The 23,808-nt window shown below is 44.0% G+C and overlaps 1 protein-coding gene across 4 annotated transcripts; it reads right to left on the bottom strand.

Annotated features, from left to right (window-relative positions):
• Window positions 1–5,640: 5,640 nt before the first annotated feature.
• baz2a (bromodomain adjacent to zinc finger domain, 2A) lies at window positions 5,641–23,282 on the bottom strand. 4 transcript variants are annotated; one of them, XM_074643771.1, is made up of 30 exons: window positions 23,175–23,282; window positions 21,504–21,630; window positions 19,816–20,694; window positions 16,846–18,948; window positions 16,336–16,611; window positions 15,858–16,250; window positions 15,693–15,756; window positions 15,003–15,111; window positions 14,775–14,876; window positions 14,401–14,623; window positions 14,195–14,256; window positions 14,047–14,112; window positions 13,560–13,952; window positions 13,213–13,467; window positions 12,897–13,111; window positions 12,729–12,803; window positions 12,463–12,634; window positions 12,310–12,375; window positions 12,080–12,224; window positions 11,358–11,968; window positions 10,932–11,265; window positions 10,672–10,827; window positions 10,398–10,558; window positions 9,903–9,968; window positions 9,498–9,781; window positions 9,278–9,413; window positions 9,004–9,150; window positions 8,552–8,835; window positions 8,258–8,401; window positions 5,641–7,486 (listed from the first exon to the last, which is right to left on the bottom strand). In XM_074643771.1, the coding sequence occupies exons 2-30, from the start codon at window positions 21,628–21,630 to the stop codon at window positions 7,327–7,329; spliced, it is 8,208 nt and encodes a 2,735-aa protein (XP_074499872.1). In that variant the 5' UTR covers window positions 23,175–23,282; the 3' UTR covers window positions 5,641–7,326. The 4 variants fall into 4 exon arrangements, with proteins under 4 accessions (XP_074499872.1, XP_074499875.1, XP_074499873.1 ...); XM_074643774.1 differs by having other exon boundaries at window positions 16,336–16,602; XM_074643772.1 differs by lacking the exon at window positions 23,175–23,282 and adding an exon at window positions 22,811–22,981.
• Window positions 23,283–23,808: the final 526 nt, after the last annotated feature.

Here is a 23,808-nt window from a genome sequence, read left to right as displayed (position 1 = left end):
AGTGGGGACATAAAATGATATAACCAGTTATGGAAAAGGACTGAAATCACAATTATAAGCGCTGCTACAAAAAGTGGGTCATTTTAAGTTGAGGTTGAATGCCAGTTAGTTGCGTTGGTCAGCTTCAAATGTTGTCTCTCAGTTAGTGTTTATACACAACACAAACATTTCAAAGCTCAAAAGAGGCCAAATTCCAGCATTTCCAAAAATGTATTTACAGAAATATATCAAATGGAATAATCTTGAGTATCATATCCAAAACATTATTTTGTCTTCTTATATTTTCCCCCAGTGTTCCCGCTATAAGCAATAAAGAATGAAAGACCTTAAAGTACAAGTCTAGTGATATTCTATGTTTTTCTTATTGTCCACAAATCCCATGAAAAGACCAAAACCAACAGTGAATTGATACCAATAAGTTTTGTCTGTGTATACAAAGCCTATATCTTATTCCTCTGTGCTATAGAGCGCCATTGTGTCCAAAAACTATTAAAACCAGGTCAACTGTTGCACTGGCTGACATGTTCCTTCATTACCATGAACATGGGCACTGTGCTTTATTTTGAGTCAATCCCATATACACCTTCCTGCTACTGTAAATAATCACTAGAGCAACAAATGTGTACAAATCCACAGCTTTTCCCAACATATGTTCAATTTACTCCATTTTGAGTAATGGTTGCTAAAAACTACAGAACCCAGCTTGATTACTAACTATATTTAAATCATCCTCAGCTGCACTTTGTGTTTAGTGATAATTAGTAAGCAAATATTAACATTCTAAAACTAAGATGGTAAACTTTATACCTGCTGAACATTAGCATGTTGGCATTGTCATTGTGTGAGCATATTAACACTTAGCTCGCCGCTGTGCAGCCTCACAGAGCTACAAGCATGGCTCAGCCGATTAGACTGTTGTCAGGCTATTAAATAGGCGTTATCAGTCATTATAAGCCAAATAGATGTGGGTCAATACAATACACAGGGTTTTCACGCAGAAGACTGGAGTTCGCATCCCATGTGTAACCAACAATGTGTAGTTGTCTTTGTGTTTGTAGTTATTTTAACTCAAAACATGAGAAACATTTTTCCCTAAACTTAACTAGGTGTTTTTTTTTGCCTAAACCTAAAGAAGTTGTAGTTTTGTTGCCTACAGTAAACCTAACAAAGCCTTTTTTTTGTGTTCAAAACGTGACGTTTCATTCAGTTTTTACTACATGTTAGAACGTGTTACTTTTAAGTTTCACTCTCACTTTTACAATGCAGTAGGCATAGTAGGCCCCTAATGACCCACATCTATGGTGGTTATAGTGACTGATAACACCTATTTAATGGCCTGATAACGGTCGAATCGGGTGCATGGCTGTATAAACTCTTGTTAAATATGTATTTCTTCAGTAGAAATCTATCTGTTTGAGGGTGATAGACTTTGTGAATTTGTAAATTTTGTGAATCTTTTCACGAAATTTGTTGCCAATACAAGAATATATTATATTATTATTATTATATATAATACAGCCTTATCCTTTAAAGGTGCAGTGCGTGGGATGTGGCGGCATCTAGTGGTGAGGTTGTAGATTGCAATCAACTTAATCTCCAGTGTGCCAAGTGTGTAGGAGAACTACTGGGCCAACGCAAAAACGCGAAAATGCGAATGGCCCTATCTAGAGCCAGTGTTTGGTTTGTCCGTTCTGGGCTATGGCCGCCTCCGTGAAGAGGATCAGAGGCCTGTACTACAAAGCGAGTTCAAAATACCCAGTGTATCTTCTTGTTATCTGGCTTAACTAACCCTAACAAACAAGATCCCGCTAAGAGGTCCTACGACGGTGGTTATCAACACGGTAAATCAACCCAGGGTTTCTCAATCTGGCTATGAGCGCGTTCCCATGAACGGGGCGGCGTTTGCAGCATCTGACCAATCACAAACAAGGACAAGTCTACTGTCAGCAGCCTGGCACATTTTTACAAACTATAGGTCAATATGAGACAAATACGAAGAAGTTAAACACATAATCCAGGCTAAAAGTAACACAGTTGAAGCTGCCAGGAAGGACAGCTGGAAAAAGAAAAAAATTACTGATGTATGAATGTGTAAATTAACAGATTTATTAATTTAACGGAATACTCAAATGTCAGAGATACTGTAGTTGTCTAGAAGGGGCAGTGATATATAAATACCTTTCAGAATATAATGGATGAATAGAGTACACTTCATTACACCCTTTGACCACAATGTGGCGTGTATGACTATTTCATCCTTCTTTCAGCTGCATCCCCATCTCCGGCGGTGTGAAACGGACTTGAGAGCAAGTAAAAATAGAAATATAAAAACATAATTCAAAGCGATAAGCAGTCACAGCATACAGCCAGCTGTCCTTTCTGCATTTGTCTGTTCAAACTGTGTTGTTTTAAGCCTGGATTATGACTGTAACTTCTTTGTATTTGTGTAATATTATCATACAATCTGCTCACCGAGCTCTGATTGGTCAGTAGGCGGTGCTTTTATATGAGTTGATCTCTTATCTGGAACATAACCTGGTTAGCTGTTCAGCATAAGTTACCATGGTCATCTGCCTCGGTAAGAAGTGAACCACCGTCGTAGGAGTGAAAACCCAGCATTAACCCTGAAGTGACCTCGCGAACCCCAAACCCTGCTTCGTAGTACAGACCTCTGTTCCCTATGTAGATATAAACGACTTATTCTAAGATAACAAAAACACGACATTTCTTATTTTCAGGTGATTATACACTAAAGAAAACATAATTATTAATATCATATTCAATCAAAATAGCACCCCTTAGCTACCACAAACTATTCCTTTAACAGCACGACATACATGTATAAACATACAAGAGTGTAACATTCACATAACAGTGTTTGTAGCTCGCCCTGTTGTCTCTTGCGTTGGCGTGTCCTTAGCACCTGGCACCCATTACTGCTGCTCAGCCTGATTTTCATATCAATTATAGGAGAAAGGGACCATTAGTGAGCAGAGACGACCAGAGCAACAAGAACACACCACATCCTCTGCTTTGAAATTATCTATTGGGGTCATACATTGATGCAATTCAGCATCAGAAAAAGACTCTTCCTTGTACGTTTTATCTACTGTTTTTCCAAAAGGTCTAGATTGAAATGAGATGAACAGACTGTCCATGTTAAACTGCAGAAAAAATAGCAGTTATAGTACAACCATGTGTAACTGTTAGGTTGACACTAAACCTAGAAATCTCAAATATGACGTCCTCCCACCCTCCTTTTTCTCCCCCCTTCCATAAACTACTTGTGAGGCTCCGATCACCATGGGGACAAACTCTTTCATGATGCTGTTGCCATAGAGCCTATTGTGATGCTGCATCTGTGCAGGCTTTTCATTTTCACTCTTTGACATCAAACAAAAACACACATACACGCCTTTTTAGCCAAACAGACAGAATTCCTCTGTTAAACTAAATACAGAGAATATTCATAGCGATAGCGCAACAAATCACACCTGAATATTGTAAATGTGTTACTACATTTTTTTTTTTCATTTACTGATGTTTGTGTGTTTTAGGAGCAGAATAGAGGCAGCTGACATGATGTGGAGGTGTTTGGAGTCAGAACTGATTCTCCGATCTGATCAGGCGGCCGTCGATCTGGCAGACAGAGTCCAGAATGAACTGGTTGGTTGGTGGAGGAGGGGGGTTGGGAGGGGTGAGGGTGCTGGCGTGCCCCATTATGCCGCGGATTACCCCCTCCTCTCCACGGCAACTGTTAAACTCTTATCCCCCCTTTTGTGGGGCTAAGCCCAACTGTGTGGAGCGGGGCGGGCTGGGGGCACACTGGAACCCGCTGGCGTGGGGAGTTTTCAGCCCCCTCCGCCCACAGTGCTGACACTGACACAATTTCACACACAAATATACACACACACTCACACAAAGTGCCAGCTAGGGGATTTGAGAGAGTGATAGAGTGCAAAAGAGAGAGGCATTAAAAGATAGCACACACATTTTATATATCCATCCGTGTATTCCTTTGTTTTGTTTTCCGATGCTTCGTAGATGTAAGTGTTAGAATACAAGTGTGTGTGAATGTGTTGTACTTGAGTCTCTACCACTGTAGAGCAGCTGGGAGTGATGGCAGGACGTTCCCAGCAGCATGTGCCTCAGACAGGAACTCTCCATGGAGCTGCGGAGCCCCGCCCAAACACTTCAGCATATTTCCACCATGTTTTAAGGGCTCACCTCTCACTCTTAAATGTGACATATTGCAGTTGTGATATACAGTGAGTTTTAGTAGAGGTATGAGGTTAACAGGTGGCTTGTAAGAAGGGTGTGTGTGACTATTTGGAAAATGTTCATCTGTCAATAAATCCAGAGGAGATTTAACAGTGTCGTCGTCTTTTCAGGTATGCTGTTCTATTTATTGCAATTACACAATTATTATTATCACCACTCTATTATTTTATAAATACTAGTATTTCAGTAAATGGTACCATTTCTCCACTTGAACATAACGTGGCAGTTCTCAAACATATCCATACCCAGGGCTGCATTATTGAATAATATTATTTGCTCAATTGTTTGTTTAGTTTGTATAATTTCAAAAAAAAAATAGTGAAAGATGCTCAAAACAATTTCTCATTGATGTCTTCAAATGACTTGTATTGTCCAACCAACAGTCCAAAATTTAAAAAAAATTTAATTCGCTATTATACTGCATATGACAAACACAAGATGCAAATTCTGACATAGAAGCTGGAACCGGGTCATGTTTGGCAATTTTGCTTGGAAAAGGACTTACAGGAACAGTGTGTAGGATTTTGCGGCATCTAGTGGTGTGGTTGCAGATCGCAACCATCCGAGTACCCCTCTTCGCACTCCTCCCTTTACAAAACCGTATCGCCTAGCTCAGGGGTCATCCTTACCATGATAACACTACTTTAGGAGCAACGGAAGTCAGACGACGGCTGGCGGCTCACGTTACCGCAGTTTCACAAGTGTCAGAGAACTACGGTGGCCTTCAGGTCCCTATGTAGATATGAGGGGCTCATTCTAAGCTAACGGAAACACGATTCTTAGTTTCAGGTGATTATACACTAATGAAAACATAGGTATGAATATTATATTCTATTTCTGATAATAGATCCCCGAAATGTTACACTGTTCCTTTAATTTTTAACTGATCAATCAACTAATCTTTGCAGCTCTCCGTACCATACTGAATATGGTCAAAGTGCAATAGTTGTATAACTAAGCTGTAAAATGCTGTAGCTTTAACCATTGTACACAATATTAAACAACCTCATTCATACAAATCATTTATGCCAAACCTCGCAATGGCATTAGGGCTGCTCCTGATAAGAGTTTATTAGCCATGTGCAATATATCCATCTATTTCTCTAATCCTGTTCAGTCAGGAGGGACTGAAGCCTATCCCAGCATGCACTAGGCCCAAACAGGTCTCGGGTCTATCACACACACACAGATAAATATGGAATATGGGTAATTTACAGTCACCAAATGACATAAATTGCATGTCTTTGGACTGTAGGAGGAAACAGGAACACGAGGGAAACCCCGCAAATTTAAGAGAAAAATGGAGAATGCGCACAGAAAACGATCAGGTATAAGGCCAAAGAGAAGAAAAATACTCTCTACTAGATGTGGTTTTTATTCAACTCACAGTACATTCTACAGATGCACACGTGTTACATCACCTTAATACAACAGAGTCTTGTAATACCTCCTCTTAAAAATGATGAATTGGTCCTAAAAATATAACGGAACAAATTTAAAGTCACCAAAACTGTACATTATTAAAAATTCACTTAACACCACGTTTGGTTTTTCATGTCTTTTTTTTTTTCTTTTTTGAAAAAACGTCTGTCCCTTTAAGTGTAACAAGGAACATCAAAGTTTTATTTTTCCTATCAACGGATTTGAGTTCAGTGTAAGAAACGTTTAAATAAAAACCCAGACTGTGGAGTCGTCCTGTCGCCTTCATAGCACACCAACCATGCCGTGCAACATCGTACATTGGCCCTGACAGCTAAAAAAAAGAAAAGAAAAAGGAATGTAAAAACCAGGCAAGGATGTGCCTAGTACCTCATTACCAAAGCTCCTTTGCAATTCTAGTCTTTAAAACGGGAGGAATCTACCTCGCACATCTTTAGATGTTTTCACCTGGTCAGACTGGTCAGACAAACAGAAGTACATTTTCAACACAGATCAGTTGCTCAATTACGGTTTTGACGCTGCAAACGCCATCTCGTCAGTAGCATCCTCTCAGTCTGTGACACAGATCACGTGTAACTAGCTGATAATTTATTTTTAATAAGAGGGACAGTGAAATATAAGAATCTAAGCCCAGACCGACCGACCAACACTAAAAAAATCCCCCCAGTTTCAGTGTCTTTCACACAGCAGCAGAAGGTGTGTGTGTGTGTGTGTGTGTGAAAATTGTGTGCATGTTAATGTATGTGTTGGTGAAACGTGTGCATGTGTGGCGTGCAAGACTTTAAGTGGAGGTTATACAACGTCTACTCGTGACAGTCCAAGAACAGATTCCTTTGAGTTTAACTGGCCTTTTCAGAAATCGTCTAGACATCTCTATAAGGTAATCTGTACACGTTCACTACAAGCTATTGCTATTAAATAATCCCAGCTATTGTAATCTTTATATATATTTATATATAGAATATATAATAAAAATATATTGAGCAAAAAAATTACTTCTAGGCATAAGACCACATTACATTACAATTCCATTGAACAGGTAAGAAATGGCCCGAGCTCAGTGAAGAGCTTTGATCCATTTTGTCGTTGAGCAGTGCTAAGCAGGTCCGGTATGCAGCGGTTGGGCCACGATAGTGTGATCAGTCGCTGACCTTCAGTACGAGTCTGAGAGCCAAAATACTCGGGGCCTGAGACCGTGTCATCGCCAACACAAGCAGGGCTTGACCGAAGGCCTCGCTACGACATGGGGCATGTGAAAGGACGTGACAGGAGAACGCAAACGGGAGATGAGGTGCTGAGGTGACGATGAGGAGACACGAGAGGAGGAATGAAAATTGAAGAGAGACGTGTTTTCTCGCTCTCTGTGATGGGGAATGGGTACGAGTTCAAGCCAGTTCAACTGTGGGCCTGGAAAAGATTCGGCCGGTAGAGGAAACGATAACAGACAAATAGCCAAAATCTATACATATATACCTATACATGAGAGAATACACATAGCTGGAAGAACCTCCAGACAGTCTTAGCAGTAATGCAAAGAGTGTGACTGGGACGGTGACAGCACCAACAGTATACAGCCCCACCATCAGGGGGGAGCGTCGTAGACTCCTATTTGTCCTTGTTTGAGTAGAACTCCGCCCAGCGGCTCTCAAAGAAACGCCTCATGGCGTGTCCAGCCGTTCCCACCTCCGACGTGTCCTCGTTGAACAGCTCGCAGTTGTTGAAGATGAGGTGAGCGTCTGCTGCAAACTCCTCGCAGCTGCAGTACCTGAGACAAGGAAACAGGAGACGTGATGATGTTAAGAAGTACCACAAAGGGACTAAATATTCCTGGAGAGCCTCCCTTTCAGAACTGGATGATAGAGTTGCAGATGAAATAATGTCAAATAGAATGCGACAGGACAGAAAAATATTCCCACCAGTGGGGCATGTATATTTATTTTATAATGTGTATGTAGAGAACCAGCCAATCCTATGGACCAAGTAATCAACCAACCCATAAGCCAACACACCTAGGAAAGAAACATATTATTAAACGGTTGGTAATCTTGAGAAACTAGCAAGAGAAGTCTGGATTTTATAAATGAGTAGCTAGCAGCACTAGCTACAAAAGTCGCTAAATCTAGCAAGAAAGTCACAAGGTCGGCAACACTGACAGGTCGTCCCTTAAGGCCTCCCTCCAAAGAAATTATCATTATGAACATAAACAGCAAACATGGCTATTGTAAGAACTCAGTTGTCAAGCTAGCAGCTTGTGAAAGACTCCAGTGACGCACAATGAGTGTGCGCAGGCAAGCAGGTAAGAAGGTAGATAGGTAGCAAATCGGGCCGAATGAAATGACTGGACGGGTTTACAGTACAGTACAATACAGTATTTTTTTTGCAAGCTTATTGTTAGTCCTACCACTGAAATTGTTTTGAAATTTCATTGGGTAAGTTGAGGGGAGTGCGCCTTAAAGCCCCTTGATAAGTGAACCTTTACCTATTGTGCATGAGAGCTAATAAATAAAGTACGACGTGTAGCAGGATCTGCTCTTACCCTCCCTGTAGCAGTCGCTCTCTCATGGTGAGGAAGTCCATGGGGCTCTTGATGATGCGGCGGTAGCCTGGCACCAGTCGGGGGTTGACGGGTTCAAGGAACGGCCAGGCGTCTGCGTGAGCCTCCATCTCCATTAGAATGATCCTGGCCGGAAATGAAATAATTAACACAAATTCATCACAACGTTAACTGTCGATACAAATGTCACCCCACGACTTTAAAATCCTGTTGTGTAACATTAATAAAGATCATTCTGCATGCGAGTGGCCCGACAGTAACGAACACAGGACTCACTCGCAGAAGGTGAGGTCAGGCTGGTTGCGGGTTGTCATGCGACGACGTTTAGCGGCGCTTCCTTCTCCAGATTGGCGGGAAGATGAGGGGGGTGTGACGGTCTCCTTGTACCGCGTTGCCATGCCGCCGCCACCACCACTGCCGCCGCCGCCGCCGCCGCCGCCACTGCCACCGCCGCCGCTACTACGTCGTGGTGTCGTCTCTTCTTCAGAGCTGTCATCTTCGTATCTTCTCTTTTTCACCCGGTTCCTCTTTTTGGACGAGCGCGGTGAATCACAGACCTCCTGAGAGATGGAGCAGATAATGAAGCAAGTTGAGCCGACGAGGAATGTAATGGAAGGAAATAATCGCTACAAAATGCTCTTAAGATTCAAAACAGCCCTAATTTGTCCTGAAAATTTTGCTATGTTTTAAGTTTTTTCTCAGTCAAGAATCACAGGACAGATTCTGACCTTGGCAACGCAGGTAGGACAAAACCAGTCTCCCTCGGGCACCTGGGTGATTTTGGGCCTCAGACAGTACATGTGGCAGCCACGATCACAGCCGTCACACAGCAGGAGGCAATCATCATTGTCTCCCTTCCTGCAAACCTGGCATGTCTGGATAAAAAGCAGAGAAGAAGTCCTTATTGTTAAGATGACAATACATGTGAATTTACTGTGTTACTTTGTGCAGTGAGCTCCTAAGAAAGGTCCAAGAACAATCTTGCGAGGTAAAGTTACTTACCACTTTAGTCACAGATCTCTCCCAAGCAATGGCCTTCTCCAGCTGAAGTAAACACAGACAGACCTGGGGAGCGCTGCGGCAGCGATCCAGAGCTTGTCGCCATGTTCGTAGTCGAGATGTGATCTCATTTTCCAGACTAGAAATTAAAAGAAAATTAGTTTGAAAATATAAAACTAAATAAATTCATCCCCTGCACTCAAAGACAGCCTCTTCTTCTCACCTGAAGACATCCATGGGATGCTCTTCTCCTGGGGTCGGAGTGAGAGGAGCGAGGCGCATCACTTCGGCTGGGTTCCAGAGCGGCTCCTTCAGGTAGCGCCTCTCGATGTTTCGCTCTAGGTTGGACAACCGCAGCATGGCCAAATCCAGCGGGTGTGTGGCGATGCGCGGGAGGCCGGACCACTCTTTCTTCGTTCGCACAATCCAGTCATCACGTGGGTCGGCGTCATGTTCATAGTACTGGAGGTCATCACGTGTGGAGTCCGGATCTGGGATTGTGTAGGGCTTAAAAAGGAGGCAGGGAGAGTTTAAGTATCAACTAAACAGAAGTTATGTATATATAACTTCCTTTTTCTGAGACTAAAGAATTGTGAGGAACCGTTTTATCAAGTGATTTAATGGTTACCTGAAATTCTGCCATCGGCGTCTCGGTGTTGGATTCAGCATCATTCACTGCACCTTGAGGTGCCGCCTTGTAGAAACACAAAAATCTGATTTTTACTACTTCCCAGATGTTTTCATAGTGTTGTGAATGGGACACACACACACACATGGCCACAGCATAAGACAAATATGTCAGTATTTGATGATTTGTTGTAAATTTTATTTCAGTATCTTTGGGTCATTTTACGTCTCTGTTAGAGATTTTGAAAGCAGAGAGCTTACAGTAAATAAGAGGAGAGCAATGTGGAATGGAAAAAGGCTCTCGGGAAAGTCCCAATATTATCTGTTTTGCGCTCATCTCTTTGAATCACATTAAAAAAGCACTCATGATTTATCTTGTTATTGTAAAAAATCATCACACTTTTAATCTGACTTTGTTATCTCAACTGGAGTTGTAGCTGTTGATTAATCAGAAAATGTATAATAGAGACACACAAAAAGTGAAGTGGTTTCTCACCTTGAGATGGAGGTCAGCGGCTATGACCCGCTGCTCCAGGTCCTCCACCCACTGTAGGATGCTGATGTCAGTCTCCATTGCTTTTTCCTGCACCTGCCAGGGCTGCTGCAGAGCCTTTATTAGCACATCCTTCTCGTCTACCTTCGACTCAAATATAGGGTCTAGCCGGAAAGAACACAAGAACAGTTGTAAGGAGAGCACGGGGCGACGGGGGAAACATGAGGGAAGAAAATAGGATGAAAACTGAGTTGATCCAGTTACTGACAACACTCACCGTTGATGGGTTTGGTGCAGATCTCAGCTAAGCTCTCCATGTGTTTGGCCAAATGCTTATGGAGCACCTTCTCCCTGATGCCCCTTGGATGGAGGGCCTGTAAGGTGCTATACAGTTCCTCTGGATCCTTGATCCACCACCAACCACGCACCATTGCTGGAAAACACATGCATTACTCATTATAAATAAGAAAGACACAGACACTACTATGGAAAAACAACAACACAATCTCTCAGACTTTTTAAACGGATACTACTTACATGCTGGTATGGGCTTGACCACCAGCTGTGTGAAGTACTGCTGCTCGAGCTCTTGGAACACGGAGTTGGGCGGGCGGCCGCGGCGCTTGGCTGCGGCTCCTCTTGGCCCTCTGCGAGCAGGACTACTGCCTCGGCTACCTCTCCTCCGCCTGCGACCTGGCTTGGCGGGGGTGGTCAGCGCAGGCGTGGCAGGAGGAATGGGAGCTGGAAGAAGCTGAGGTGGTAATGGGGCACCAACAGGACCAGCAGAAGCAGGTAGTGTAGAGGGAATGTCATGTGGTGTTCCTGGGGTCATGGGGTCAGCAGGAGTCAGGCCAGGCAAGAGCGGGTCCGGCTGAGGGGTGGGGAGAGATTTTTTATTTATAAACCGCACAGAAGACTCAATGAGCACCATAATTAAACGTATGTATAGTTAGGATGGCAAACCTTCACGAGTGGAGCAGCGAGCATGGGCAGAGCGCTCGGGATCTGAGGGAGGAGTTTAGGGGGTGAGCTGGGTATCTGGGGCTCAGTCAGAGAGTTATCGTCGCATGGCTGTTTGGGGAGCAGGTTGAACCACTGTCCCTGCTTCTCTGCCATCTCCTTCACACTCTCCTCTGGTCGGTTGCCCTCCGGAGCATCCCCTGCTGCCGAGCATGTGCCGTTGGTCACTGCTTCCTGCGATTGGCTGAGCCAGCTCTGGAAAGCAGCCTGCGTGAGGTCGCGCGTGCCGCTGTTCGGCGATCCTGGCCCTTCTTCGACCACCGACCTGGCGCTACTTCGACGTCGGCGGCGAATCTTCGCCGTGCGGAGGTGGAGCTCCACTTCTGGTTTGATTTTTCGGGGGCGTCCTCGTCCTCTTGGCCGGCTCATGAGTGATGCGGTGCCAGGGAGGGGGTCCTCCTCTGGAGAAAAGGTCTGGTCCTGGGCAGCGCCAGCAGGGGAAGGAGAGGAAGGTAGATTAGGAGGGGGAGTGGTCGGCAGGGGGGCCTCCTCAACTTTGGGCTCCTTTTTGAGGAAGGTGACGGGGACCTCGGCTACAAGGACTTCTCCAGAAGCTGTATGATAGAAATATGAGGAAAGTTTAGATGAAGATGGACAAGCCAAGGGGTTATAAAGTCTAAAAATCCAAGCAATAACATTTCTTTCCCATTTATTCTCAGACTCACTCAACAGCTCCTCTGGCCCCTCGACCAGAACTCCTCCGAGGTGAGGTAGGGCCAAGTATCTGCGCCGGTAGCGGTCCTGGCCCAGCAACACGGCCCGCATGGAATGAGATGACTGTAGCAGCTTTTTACGGAAAAACGCTTGGCGCTGTGGAGATCCAAAGGCAGAGGAATATTTAATATAACGCAAAATAAATGTATAAAGAGCTGCGTCTGTGTAGCATCAGGCTTACCTTGGATAGCCTATCGATCTGCCTTTCAAGCTCTGGAATGCTGGCAGTGGTCGGGCTAGGTTCACCCTGTAACAGAAAAGATACAAAATAAATGTAGGAAAAAAACTTATTTTTTTCTAATAGTGAAAAAAAAACACAACAGCAGATACGTACATCACTGAGTTTGGGCTCTTCTTTGCGTGCACGGCGGTTGCCTCTCTCAGACAAGCCACCCTCCTCCAGAATGAGGTTCTCTTCCTCGGCCACTCTGGCACTGCGCCTCCTCTCCTCGAAACACAGCTCTTCTTCTGAGCGTCCTGTACGACGCGCTAGCGCCGCCTTCAGTCTGCAATGGGGGAAACAATCAGGATCAACTACGGCTCTGTGCTTTAATTACAAAAAAGATCTGAGTAATCTGTCATTTTTAATGATGATCTTACTTGCGCAGCATCCCCTCAATGATCCACTTGTTCTTCCTGTAGGTTGCCATGTTTTCTAATGTGTTGTCAATGTCACTGAAATATAAAATGCATACATTAATAAAGTAACAGAACTGCGGTAGCAACAAACTTTTAGGTTCAAGATAAATAATGAGTTCTTGTTCTGACCTCGTCACAATGTTGCTGCTGTTGAGCTCGTCCACCAGGTAACCCAGGATGGATGCCTTGGTGTCAGGAGGCAGGGCGTGAAATGTTTTGGTCCTCAGCGTGTTGCACACTTCTGTATCATAACCATGAGTATCCAAGAAGACGCGAAGCACTTCTGAGACTGTGCTGCGGGTCAGCGCCGAATCAACCAGCTTTTCCCCGAGGATCTTTACTGACTGAAGGTTGGGAAGGGGAGGAAAATGGAGATTAAAAATGTTTATCACTCTTTATCAGGAATTGCATTTAATGGAGAAAATGTTCAAACTGTATCACACACCTGATAAAATGATGGCAGGCCTGGATCGTGGAGGGCAGCCTCCACCAGCTTTATCAGTAGGTCCTGGACCTCTCCATGGCTGTCGCCCAGGCCTAACAGGCCCTCCTGCAGGGTAGCGAGGCTGGGGATGTCCTTGGGTATATTGAGACCAAGCATCTTTCCATAGCCGTGTAGGAACTCGACCACAGCCAGGCAGTGTGCAAATGCTTTGCCAGAAAGAACCACACCAGGGATATGGGACAGCTCTGGCAGTGGCTGATGGAAACAAAGGTCAAACGTCATGAGTAAAATCCTCTGCAATCACAGTAGACTAAAAAAAAAAAAACGGTTTCAATTACAAAACTCACCTTGTGGTCAGTGAGACACATGTCCTCTGCGGGCTTCTTCAGTTCTTCTGCGATCAGCTGCTGCCTCTTCCGCTCCTCCAGACGTCTCTGGGCCTGCGCTCTCCTCTCTGTTGCCCTCTTAGCTGCCACAGCGGCATGAGCTGCCGCCTCCGCCTCAGCCTGGGCTTTAGCCAGAGCCTTGGCTTTACTGCGAGCACCCAGTACCCTCTTACCCTGGGCTATCCTCTCCTCATCGGTCTGCTGTACTGGTGGAGGAGTCTCAACCTTGACGGACCTCCTGCGGCCGGGCTTCTTAGGCACCGCAGCCTTCCCTGATGCTGGCTGTGTGGCCTGAGGGGCTGTCGGGTCGGTTGGTTCGGCCTTCAGCTCTAGGTGCTTGGCCTGTTGCTCAAGCTGATCCCACAAAAAGGAAAGAAAGAAGAAAGGTGGAGGTGAAGAAGAGGTGGTGCTGAGGAAAATGCTGATGAATCATTGCGTTTGTTTGCACCTTGGCTTTCTTTTTTTCCGCTTTCATCTTCTTAATCTTCGTATCCTCCCTTCTCTTCATTCTTGCCTAAATAATAAACAGCAGCAACAGAATCAGGATGAGATGTCAACAGCTCAACATGACCAACCACATGAACTGAACTACATACCTTTTTCTTCATTTTCTTTTTGATTTTTGCAAGTTTCTCCTTTTCCTCCTCTGTGAGAGCTTCTAAAAAACGGAAACACAACCAATTAGCTACAGTACAAACTTCTTGTGGCAATGTGCAAGTCATGTGGTTTTTACGACTCCCGTATGCCAAGTCTTAACTACATCTCTGTACACTCATGCCTCCTCCAGTCTACATCCACTCACCCTTGGCCTCAAGTCGATTCAAAAGCTTGGCGTCAACTTTGCTGAGGAGGTCAATCATCTTGGTTTTGGGAGGCCTACCAGGGCGACGGGCCTGCCCTCCCTTCAGGCCACGAACCCTCCGAGCTTTCTCTTTATCAGGGTTTGGAGGTCGACCTCGCCGGCCAGTGATGGCCATGATCATTGAGGGAACTTCCTCGTTAGCCAATTGGACCCACTGCTTACCCTGTAACATATTGTAGAGAATGATGAGTCCCCAAAAGGTTTTCTACACATTTGCAGTAGTTTTGATCTAAATCCATTGGATCTGTGGATGATTTTACTTCTTTCTAGCCTTGGAAAAATAAACTGAGCAGTACTCAGAAAAATATACAGACCTCAGGAGTTTCTCTTTCTTCATAAAAATCTCCAACAGGCATGCGTGGGCTGAAGCTGAAGTGCTCTCTGCTGACCACACTCTCCGTGCGTCTCTTCAAGTACTGGAAGAAGCAGTAAGGAGAATGAATATGGTCAGTGTGTTGACATTATCAATACATCATCTGAAAGACTATGATGTTAATAAGTTAAGACATTTATGGTTTTGTTTAATAGCCGAGAAAATGTACCTTGACTATTTCCGGGAACTGCTTCATCCTCCTTCCACAAGGTGTGTAGTACCAGGTTTCGCCCTTCATGCGGTTCTCCATTTTCCTCACACGGATCTCCCTCTTCCAACTACAGTTGAGAGAGTTCATTATTACAACAGGAGCATAGCACAAACTGGAGTTATGATATATTAAAGCTGCACACACATTTGAAAACTTTTCAAAACTAAATAAAAGTATATTTTTGTGACCTAAAACAAGATGTGTTACAGAGGGAAGCTCGGCTCTTCTGAAGTTATTCACAAATTTACCATTTATGCTTTTTGAAATCACGACAATGCTTTCACTAGAATCAACTGACAGGTGAACACGGACAGCACACCAAGACCTCAATGTAGAAAACATTGTGCAAATTTGAAATGTATCTCTTCACAGTGAAGGATTTCTAAATGATCTGTGTAACTTTGTTGAGTAAAACTGGGGTTTAGTCCGTGCAGTTATCCAGCTAACTCACAAATCATGCTTGTTGGGTATGTTTTGGTTAATGGTGTCGGATTTATTTCATATTACGGTTTTCTTATTAAATCAGGCTTGAAAGAAAAAATACTTTACTAGATTTACTCGTCTAAAGTGAAATAGCATATGAAGGCTTTTTGGTAAACAAATTAGGAATAATAATACAATGAAAAAAACTCCACAGGGGAACATTACCCATGCTGCATTGGGAACTGGACCTGCTCCTCTGTTGCAACCCTCCTCTGTCTGCTAGATTCACCTGTTCAAGAAAACGCACACAACCGCATATCGCATTAGATCATGTCTCCACAAAATGCCATAGCATGATGTGGAACCCCTTTACAAAAAAAAACTATTTACCTTCTTCATTGCCTGCAGTGGAGCTGCCATCATCATTTTCATCACCATCATCAGCAGGTGTTTCGACATCTTGTTTAGGTGTTTTTGCCACATTTCCTTCCTGGTCTTGTTTCTTGGCCCGTTTTGCCTTCTTGGGTTTATCGAGTGCCGTGTTAATAGCTGAAACAGCGTTGGCCAGAACAGCTTCAATTGTGGCGGTGACGGTGTCAACCTCTCCCGTGGGAGGCCCAGCCTCTCCACTTACACCTGATGTTTCTTTCACTTCCACCTTGAGAGACCTCTTCCTCTTTCTGCCCCTGGCCACCTCCTCTTTATGGCCTCCCTCTTCCTCAGTCTTAATCTTCTCCACTTTAGGGGTTCGAGCCCGACGCTTCCGCTGGGGCTTGTCGGGAGCTTAAAATAAAAAGGGGGGAAAATGTTTTAAATAAAATGCAATATTTTAACATTAACATTTTGTTGAAATCAGAATGTTGAATACCTGGGGTTTTAATCCATATTGCCTTCGGAGTTCGAGGTTTGCGTGGTTTCCCTGGGGTTTTCAGAGGTCCTCCGGCGGCTGACACGATCGGATCGGTAACTGGTTGGAGTGGGTGGACAGCAGGGCTCTCTGCTGGGGTGCTGAAGGCGATGAAGTTCTCATCCCTCATCTTGAAACTCGGGGGGGTCATTGTCTCATTAACAGTGGTCTTAATGCTAATGCGTCCAGCTGAGTCTGGTGTATCATGTCCTCTGAGCTCCCACTCTGCTTCAGCTCCTGAGGTGAGATGACAGGAACATTAAATTGCGTTAGTGGAATTCAGAAATACAGGATATGGACATACAAAACATAATATGTATTTGAAACACATCTATATCTAATTGGTGACAATGAAAGCCAAAGAAATTATTATTATGGGGGGGAAACTAAAAATCTAATTAGGATAATGCATTCTACGTATTTACACTAATAAAAACTGCTTGTCAAACCATGATAATGGACTTTAAGTACCTTGATCTAGCTGAGATGGCACAAATGAGCGTGAGTTGGACACGTCACTTGAGTCGACAGACGGCTCTTCCATCTGAGAGGTGTCGTTCAGAGAAGACTCCAGCATGGAGTCTCCTGCGGTTTGACAGCTGTCCTTGGTCTCCTCTGCCCCAGACGATTCCCCTTCCCTGGTGGAGTCCAATGTGTCATCATCTCTGGAGTCTTCCACAGAATAGCTGTCATCTCTAGTGGTGTCAAACACAGTAGATGGTTCCTCTTCTGCCTGGGAAGTGCTGTCAAACTCAGAGGTGTCCTTTCTCAGGTGAAAGCTGCTGTCAAAGTCAGTGGAGTCGTCCAAACATGAACTATCGTCGTCTAGAAGAGAGGTCTTTTCAAAGACAGAGCTGACATCAATTCTAGAGGGGGTGTCAAATGTTGAATTGCCATCAAAGCGAGAAGCTGTATTTGAAGAGTTATCAAAGATGTCTTCTTCATCGGTCAGATGTTCTACCCTTGTGCTGTGGAGATGCGAAGACTTTCTGAATGACATCTGCTCCACCGTGGAGTCCTCTGTCTCACAGATAATGCTCTGCATGTGGTGCTTTTCAGAAGCTGTTGGTTTATTCTGAGGCTTTTGATCAGGAGCGACTGTGTTCTGCAAGGATTTCCCAGGAAGATCAGTGAGGGGTTTGGGTGAGCGAATTTCAGATTTACGATTCTCAGTAGCTTCCACCTTCTGTGGTGTCCTTATCGTGCCCGAATCAAGCTGAGGGAGGTGCTCCTCTGGTTTTCCATTTCTTTCGTTAGCCAGCGCTTTCCTATCCTCACTATGACCACGGTGCTCTGGCTTCGAAGACGACTGCTTCAGCGCATGAGGAGGAGCGGTGTTAGGAGGATGCTGATCAGAGTCAGAACTCTGGACCACTCCATAAGACGTACCCATTGAAGAGGGCACAAAGGACACCAAGGCAGGAGGGGCGGACACGGGTGCAGTCCTGGAGGCTTGAGTGGTTAGAAGAGGTAGGGTGGACAGAGGTCGGGCTGTAAGACTTTCATGGGCTGCTAGGGAGGGTAAGTTCACCGCTCCTGGTGGTGTTGGTGATGCTGCAGAAGCAGCGGAAAGACGAGAGTCACCAGCTGGAGGAGTGTATGTCTGACGCTGGGGTGTGGGCGCTGGGTCACCAGGTTTACTGCCAACTGGTGAAGTTTTTGAGACAGACATGGCAGATTCAGACATTGATAAACAAGAGCCAGGTGGTGTTGAGGTTGAAGATCGTGATGCTGACATCAGAGGTGGAGCCACACCAGCAGATGAGGATTTTGCACCCATCGATGAAGCGGCATACATTAATTTTGGGGGTCCGTGCTTTACATGCTGAGCTCCAGATGTATCGGGAAAGCGAGATGTCATTAGAGGAGGCCTGGACCCTTGAACCATCTGTTGAAGGGATGAGATGGGTGCCGTTGTGAGAGTTGAAGGAGGTTCAGAAGCTGTAGGAGGCAATGAAGACTTTGTTTGATGAGCCACAGGGTCCGATGAAGGAGGAGACACTGGAGAGACTGAAGAAACTGCTGCAGGTTTAGACACACTGTCAGTCGAAGCATGAGGTGTAGCCAACTTTTGAGGTGATGCAGTCAGGGAGGAGGAAGAAGACCCCACTGACAGATGCTTGGATCCACCAAAGGATGTCTCAGTCGCAGCAGCAGAAGGAGGCCTGAGGCCTTGCTTCATTAGAGGAGACGAGGAAAGTCTGGGAGGAACAGCTGGAGATGGAGTAGAGGACACATTGGGGGGCTTTGAGATTTGTGGTGGAGTCGATTCTACATCAGGGGGTGATACTATAGGGGGCCCGGGAGCAGATGTGGGGGACTCGGAGACCCGAGGAGGAGTTGAGGCCTTGGTAGACGCAGAGAGCTGAGATGACACAGACTTGGGAGGTGTATTATCGGCTGTCTCTCTGACAGCGGAAGCCATTTCTGGATGCTGAGCTGCTGGCTGTTCAGAATGCTGACGGAAATCAGGTCCCACATGAGCTGCACTTTTGGGTAGCCTATGGGCAACAGGTGCCCTTTCCATGCCATTATAGCTTGTGTCTACCTCCTTGGCAGCTTCTCTCGTATGCCCTAAAAGAGAAGGGAATAAACAAAATAGTCAAAAAAAAAATGTAGAATAATTCATAATTATATGATGAATTCACAGTGAATGCATTATGTATTGAAGCATCTAATGATCACTGTTTTAAAGAATCAACAGTGGCACCTGCTGGTTGAATCTTGGCATTATCCCACAGCTGAGCACCGGCAGTGAGACTGGCCCGATACCAGGCATTCATGTGCAAGAAATAACAAGTATGGCTACATAACATTATTTTCACTATCGATTAATTTGCTGACTACTTTCTCAACTAATAGTTTTGTCTATAAATATAGCGAAAAGCGGCAATTACAATTTCTCAGAGCCGAAAGAGACCCAGTCAAGTCATTCATGTCTTTTTTTGTCTGCCCGTCAGAGCAAAATCCAAAGATATTCAGTATAGTATCATATAAGACTAAATAAATACATAAAATAGCATAATGTAAACAATAATAAAATAAAATGAAAAAAAAAGAATTTTCACATTTTAGAAGCCTGAACCAGAAATGTTTGGGATTTCTGCTTGAAAAATTACTAAAATAATTAACCAATATTGTAAAATACTACTCTATACAGATGCCATAGAAAACTAATACAACCAGGGAGTGCCATGTTTCGATATGATCAACAGCTGGGATGGCTAGGCCAAATATGTCCAAAGAGGAAGAAGACCATGTGACTATACGAGTATCACTCAACTGGTGGCATTAAAGGAGGAAATGTAAAGTAGAGGAGGCAGTTTAATTTATGAGAAAATAAAAGTTGTAATAGTAATATATTTTTCATGGAAAATGACGGGATAAAACGAGTCAAAGTTTCACAAACATATCTGTAAGGTAAAGGTGTAAAGTGCTCACCTTGCATGACAGTAGATATTCCCACATTGCTAGCGTGGGGGCTCCGTTCCCTGCTGTGGCCCTTGGGTGATCCACTATCCTGCACTGTTGACGGTGACATGAGAGGTGTTGAGGACATCCCCACGGGGAGAGGGCTGCCAGTGCCCCCACTGCCTAAACTGTGGTGCTGTGGGCTGCCACGTGGAGGAGTAAAATTCTGGGCAGCTGGGGGCATCATCTGAGCCTGGCCTTGGGGCTGAGACTGCTGCGGTGGCTGCTGCTGGGGAGATGGTAGGGACGGGTGCTGGGGTTGATGCTGGTAGTACGGCATCCCATTAGGCATCAGGCCATAATGCTGCGGTTGCTGGTGGTGGTGATGCGGTAGACGATGGGAGTGGAGGTGTTGCTGTGACGGTTGATGTGGGGGCGGTTGTAAGGACTGCTGCTGGTGATGTTGTGACGGTGTAATTCCAGGATGCGCCTGACTCTGGTAGGTCCCATACATACTGTGGGAATTATAACTTATCTGCTGTGGGCTAGGGTTACTCCTGTTCCAGTACTGACTCCCAGTAAGAGGCATGCTTGGTGGGCCTGCCACAGGGGGCTGGTGGGAGCTTTCAACACCCCCATTCAGCTGGTACTGTCCGTGACCCTGGAAGTGGTGCTGGGACTGAGGCTGCACCATCCCAGGTGTCGGCTGCTTCTGGTGCATCCCGTGCCCGGGAGAGGTGCCCATGGCTGGACCATACTGAGGGTGTCCTCCCCACAAGTAGTCATAGCCCATGCTGCTCTGGTGGTGGTTGCTCATGTGTGGGTAAGGAGCTGTCGGTGGGTGGGAACCAGGCACACCGGACCCGAGTACAGTAGTGACGCCATTCACATTCATTTCGCCATTCATATCTGTTAGACAAAAGAAAATGAGTCAAGTTAAAGCAGCAGTGGGTAGAATTGGAGCAAATACGATTAAAAAAGTTATTTTTATAAAATGGTCACTATATCCTGACAGTAGTGCATGAGACATGTAATCTGGAAAAAATCATGTTCTTCTGTGTCCTCCGGTGCCCCTAATGGCATCTGCAAGATTTCACAGACCGGAGGAAAACAACCAATCAGAGTCGAGCTGGAGCCTTGCCGTCTCTGAGCAGCTGTCAATCACTCGCGAACTCTGATCTAACGGTCAAAATAGGCAACGCTGATCAAATATGAATCAATATTCTGTTATTGTATTACCTATTTCTCGCCTCAAATGTTTTCAGAAACATCTTGTAGTGTACTGTTTAGCTGTAAAAAGAGTTTGTGTCCCGGGAGCAATGTTGAGATCTGTTGAGGAAATACCAAGCACCGCCCACCAGCCGGAGCACAGCCAATAGGAACGCTCGCTCTGAAATGACCTGTGATTGGCCAAAGTCTCCCATCAAGGGCTAGATTTTTTTAAAGCCTGAAAACAGAGCCATGAGGAAGTGCAAAAGTCTAGTTTTCTCTCAAAGCACTTGAATTACAATATGCTGAAAAGGTTAGTATGGACCTTTTTTCCCCAACGGTGCCAAAAACTTTCTGCCTACTTTTAACAAGTGAAAGTGAAGTCTGGCCCCAATGACCTACTATGACCCGACACAAATTACACATTATTATCATACACATTATTCACAATAAAGCTCATTCCATTTTGTATTCTGATTACAGTGCAAAAAAGCCTGAAAATGACTCACTCTTTCCCTGCTGAGGAAAACTCATGGAGGACCCGTTACTATAAAGAGAATCCCCTGAGGAGAGTTTCAGTCCTGAGTTTGCTGAGGAGGAGTGGGTGCCATAGTTGAAATGATTATTTGACTCCATCTGAAAAATAAAAAGGGAGCAGAAAAAATACACAGATTATATTACACTCTAATATTCAATCAGTAAAAATGTATAGAAGTGGAAGCAATTGCTTAAAGATGCACGTGCACAATATGGATCAAGTCAAGTCAAATGTATTTCTACAGCACATTTAAAACAACATGAGCTGACCAAAGTGCTTTACAGACATAGTGCAGAGTAAAAACAGGTCAACAGAGCAGACAACAAAATCTCACACATCCACAGACCAAGATAAAATCCATGAGTAAAAGCCTGTCATAATGAGCATTATAAAAAGCCAATTAGTAATCACAATTTAAGTACATTCAAAAGCCAAAGAGAAGAGGTGAATCTTGAGCTGTGCTTTGAACGACTCTGTAGAGGCATCACAAATGTATTCTTTAATTAATGAATCTCCATGAAGCTTTTAAAAGACCTAATATGTAGGAAATTTCTAAATGATTCTGGCAGATGCAGCTTTGTGACAGCACCATTTTTGTTTCCAACAACAACAACCACCGTCAAAATGTCGCAGCCAGCAAACAGCAGATGCCAGGCAGGCCCTAAAGCGAGCCGTAATATCACGATAGAGGCTCATCACCGCCGCTGATGAGGCGCTGCTTGCTAAACATGAACCTCTCCTACAATAATCTACCACCATGATGTAAATGTACGAGGCCCAGCAGGCAGCTATATACAGCCACACTATCAACCTCGACTAAGCAACAATGGAGAGGATTAGTACATCATATTTACAGTCACTCCTCGAGGCCTGAAGCAGTCACTCGCAGTTTAACACGTCCATGTAATACACAAAGTAGTCCTCTCTATGGAGACTTCATTTCCTAATTCAACAAGGCCGTTGCTAAGAAGCAGCAGCTAGCCGCGTTAGCATAGTTAGCTTCCTCCTCAAACCGAACAATTCACTTTTAAAGCGCCGAGCTAACAAACTAAATACATTAAATACGAGTTAAACTTCATTAATAGGTTGTGAACATACTGCTTTTACTTTATCAGACAATAATATTACCTCGCTCCAGCTCCAAGGTTATTTAGCTAAATCATCACAATAGAGATCTAAGCTAGCTGGCTAACACATGCTAGGCTAACTGATAGCATCCTCTAACGTTCACTCAGTGCGCTGCTTAAAGCTACGATGTGAAGCTAATAGAAGATGTACCCGCAACCACGCTGCTGCCGCTGTGGATCCATGATGAGTCCATCAAGAGACAGGAGAAATAGCCGGTGTCTCGTTAACAGATGGGAGGCGTGCTCTCCCTCTTTTGTTCACGTTAGCTCTCGTTAGCTAGCAGCCTAGATGAAGTTACATTGTTTACGCTGCACGCACACAAGATCTTTTTTTTTGTTGCAGAGCATCATCATCATCATCATCATCATCATCCTCCTCCCACACTACCAACACCACCATCAGAAGTTTAGCCAACCTTTCAGTAAGGAGGAAGCAGATGCCTCCTAAAAGCTTCCTCTAATAAATGTATATATGCGGTTTAATAATAATAATAATAGAAAGTGTTCCTTCTAACCTTTGGGTTTTAAATTAGCAAACATGGCTGGTGTGGTCCTCCAGTGCAGCCATGATTAACAGAACAGAGCGAACAGTAGCAGTGTAAACGGCCCAACAACAACCACCATGCACATCCGGTCACACTTATACACTAAACTTCACAACAAAATACACAATAATAATAATAATAATAATAATAATAATAATAATAATAATAATAATAATAATAATAGTAATAGTAATAGTAATAATAGTAATTATCACAATAACAACACCATAATCATGTATCATGATTCAATATTTGTATAATTACTATAATTATGGTTATTATTATTTTACAATTGATTGATTATTATTATTATTATTAATAATAATAATAAAAATAATTATTATAATAATAGTAATTATCACAATAACAACACCATAATCATGTATTATGATTAAATATTTGTATAATTACTATAATTATGGTTATTATTATTATTGTTATTATTATTAATAATATAATAATATCAATTGTAAAATGATAATAACATTATTAATAATTATTATTATTATAATAATAATAATAATGATCCTACATTGCATGCAATTACTATTAAAAATATCAGGAAATGTTCTTGTCAAAATGTCAGCTTATATTATTGCATTAT

The sequence above is a fragment of the Sebastes fasciatus genome, chromosome 8, assembly GCF_043250625.1.
Source record: "Sebastes fasciatus isolate fSebFas1 chromosome 8, fSebFas1.pri, whole genome shotgun sequence".
NCBI classification, from domain to species: Eukaryota; Metazoa; Chordata; class Actinopteri; order Perciformes; family Sebastidae; genus Sebastes; species Sebastes fasciatus.
Note: the sequence above shows the minus strand (reverse complement) of the source record. Positions and strands in the feature narration are given on the sequence as shown.

Coding starts and splice junctions, on each gene's coding strand:
- baz2a (XM_074643771.1), bottom strand. CDS start 21,630: ATGGAGTCAAATAATCATTTCAACTATGGCACCCACTCCTCCTCAGCA. Junction 13,953..14,046: donor CGGAAAAAAAGAAAGCCAAG/GTGCAAACAAAC, acceptor TTGTGGGATCAG/CTTGAGCAACAGGCCAAGCA. Junction 8,836..9,003: donor GTCCTACCTGCGTTGCCAAG/GTCAGAATCTGT, acceptor TCCATCTCTCAG/GAGGTCTGTGATTCACCGCG.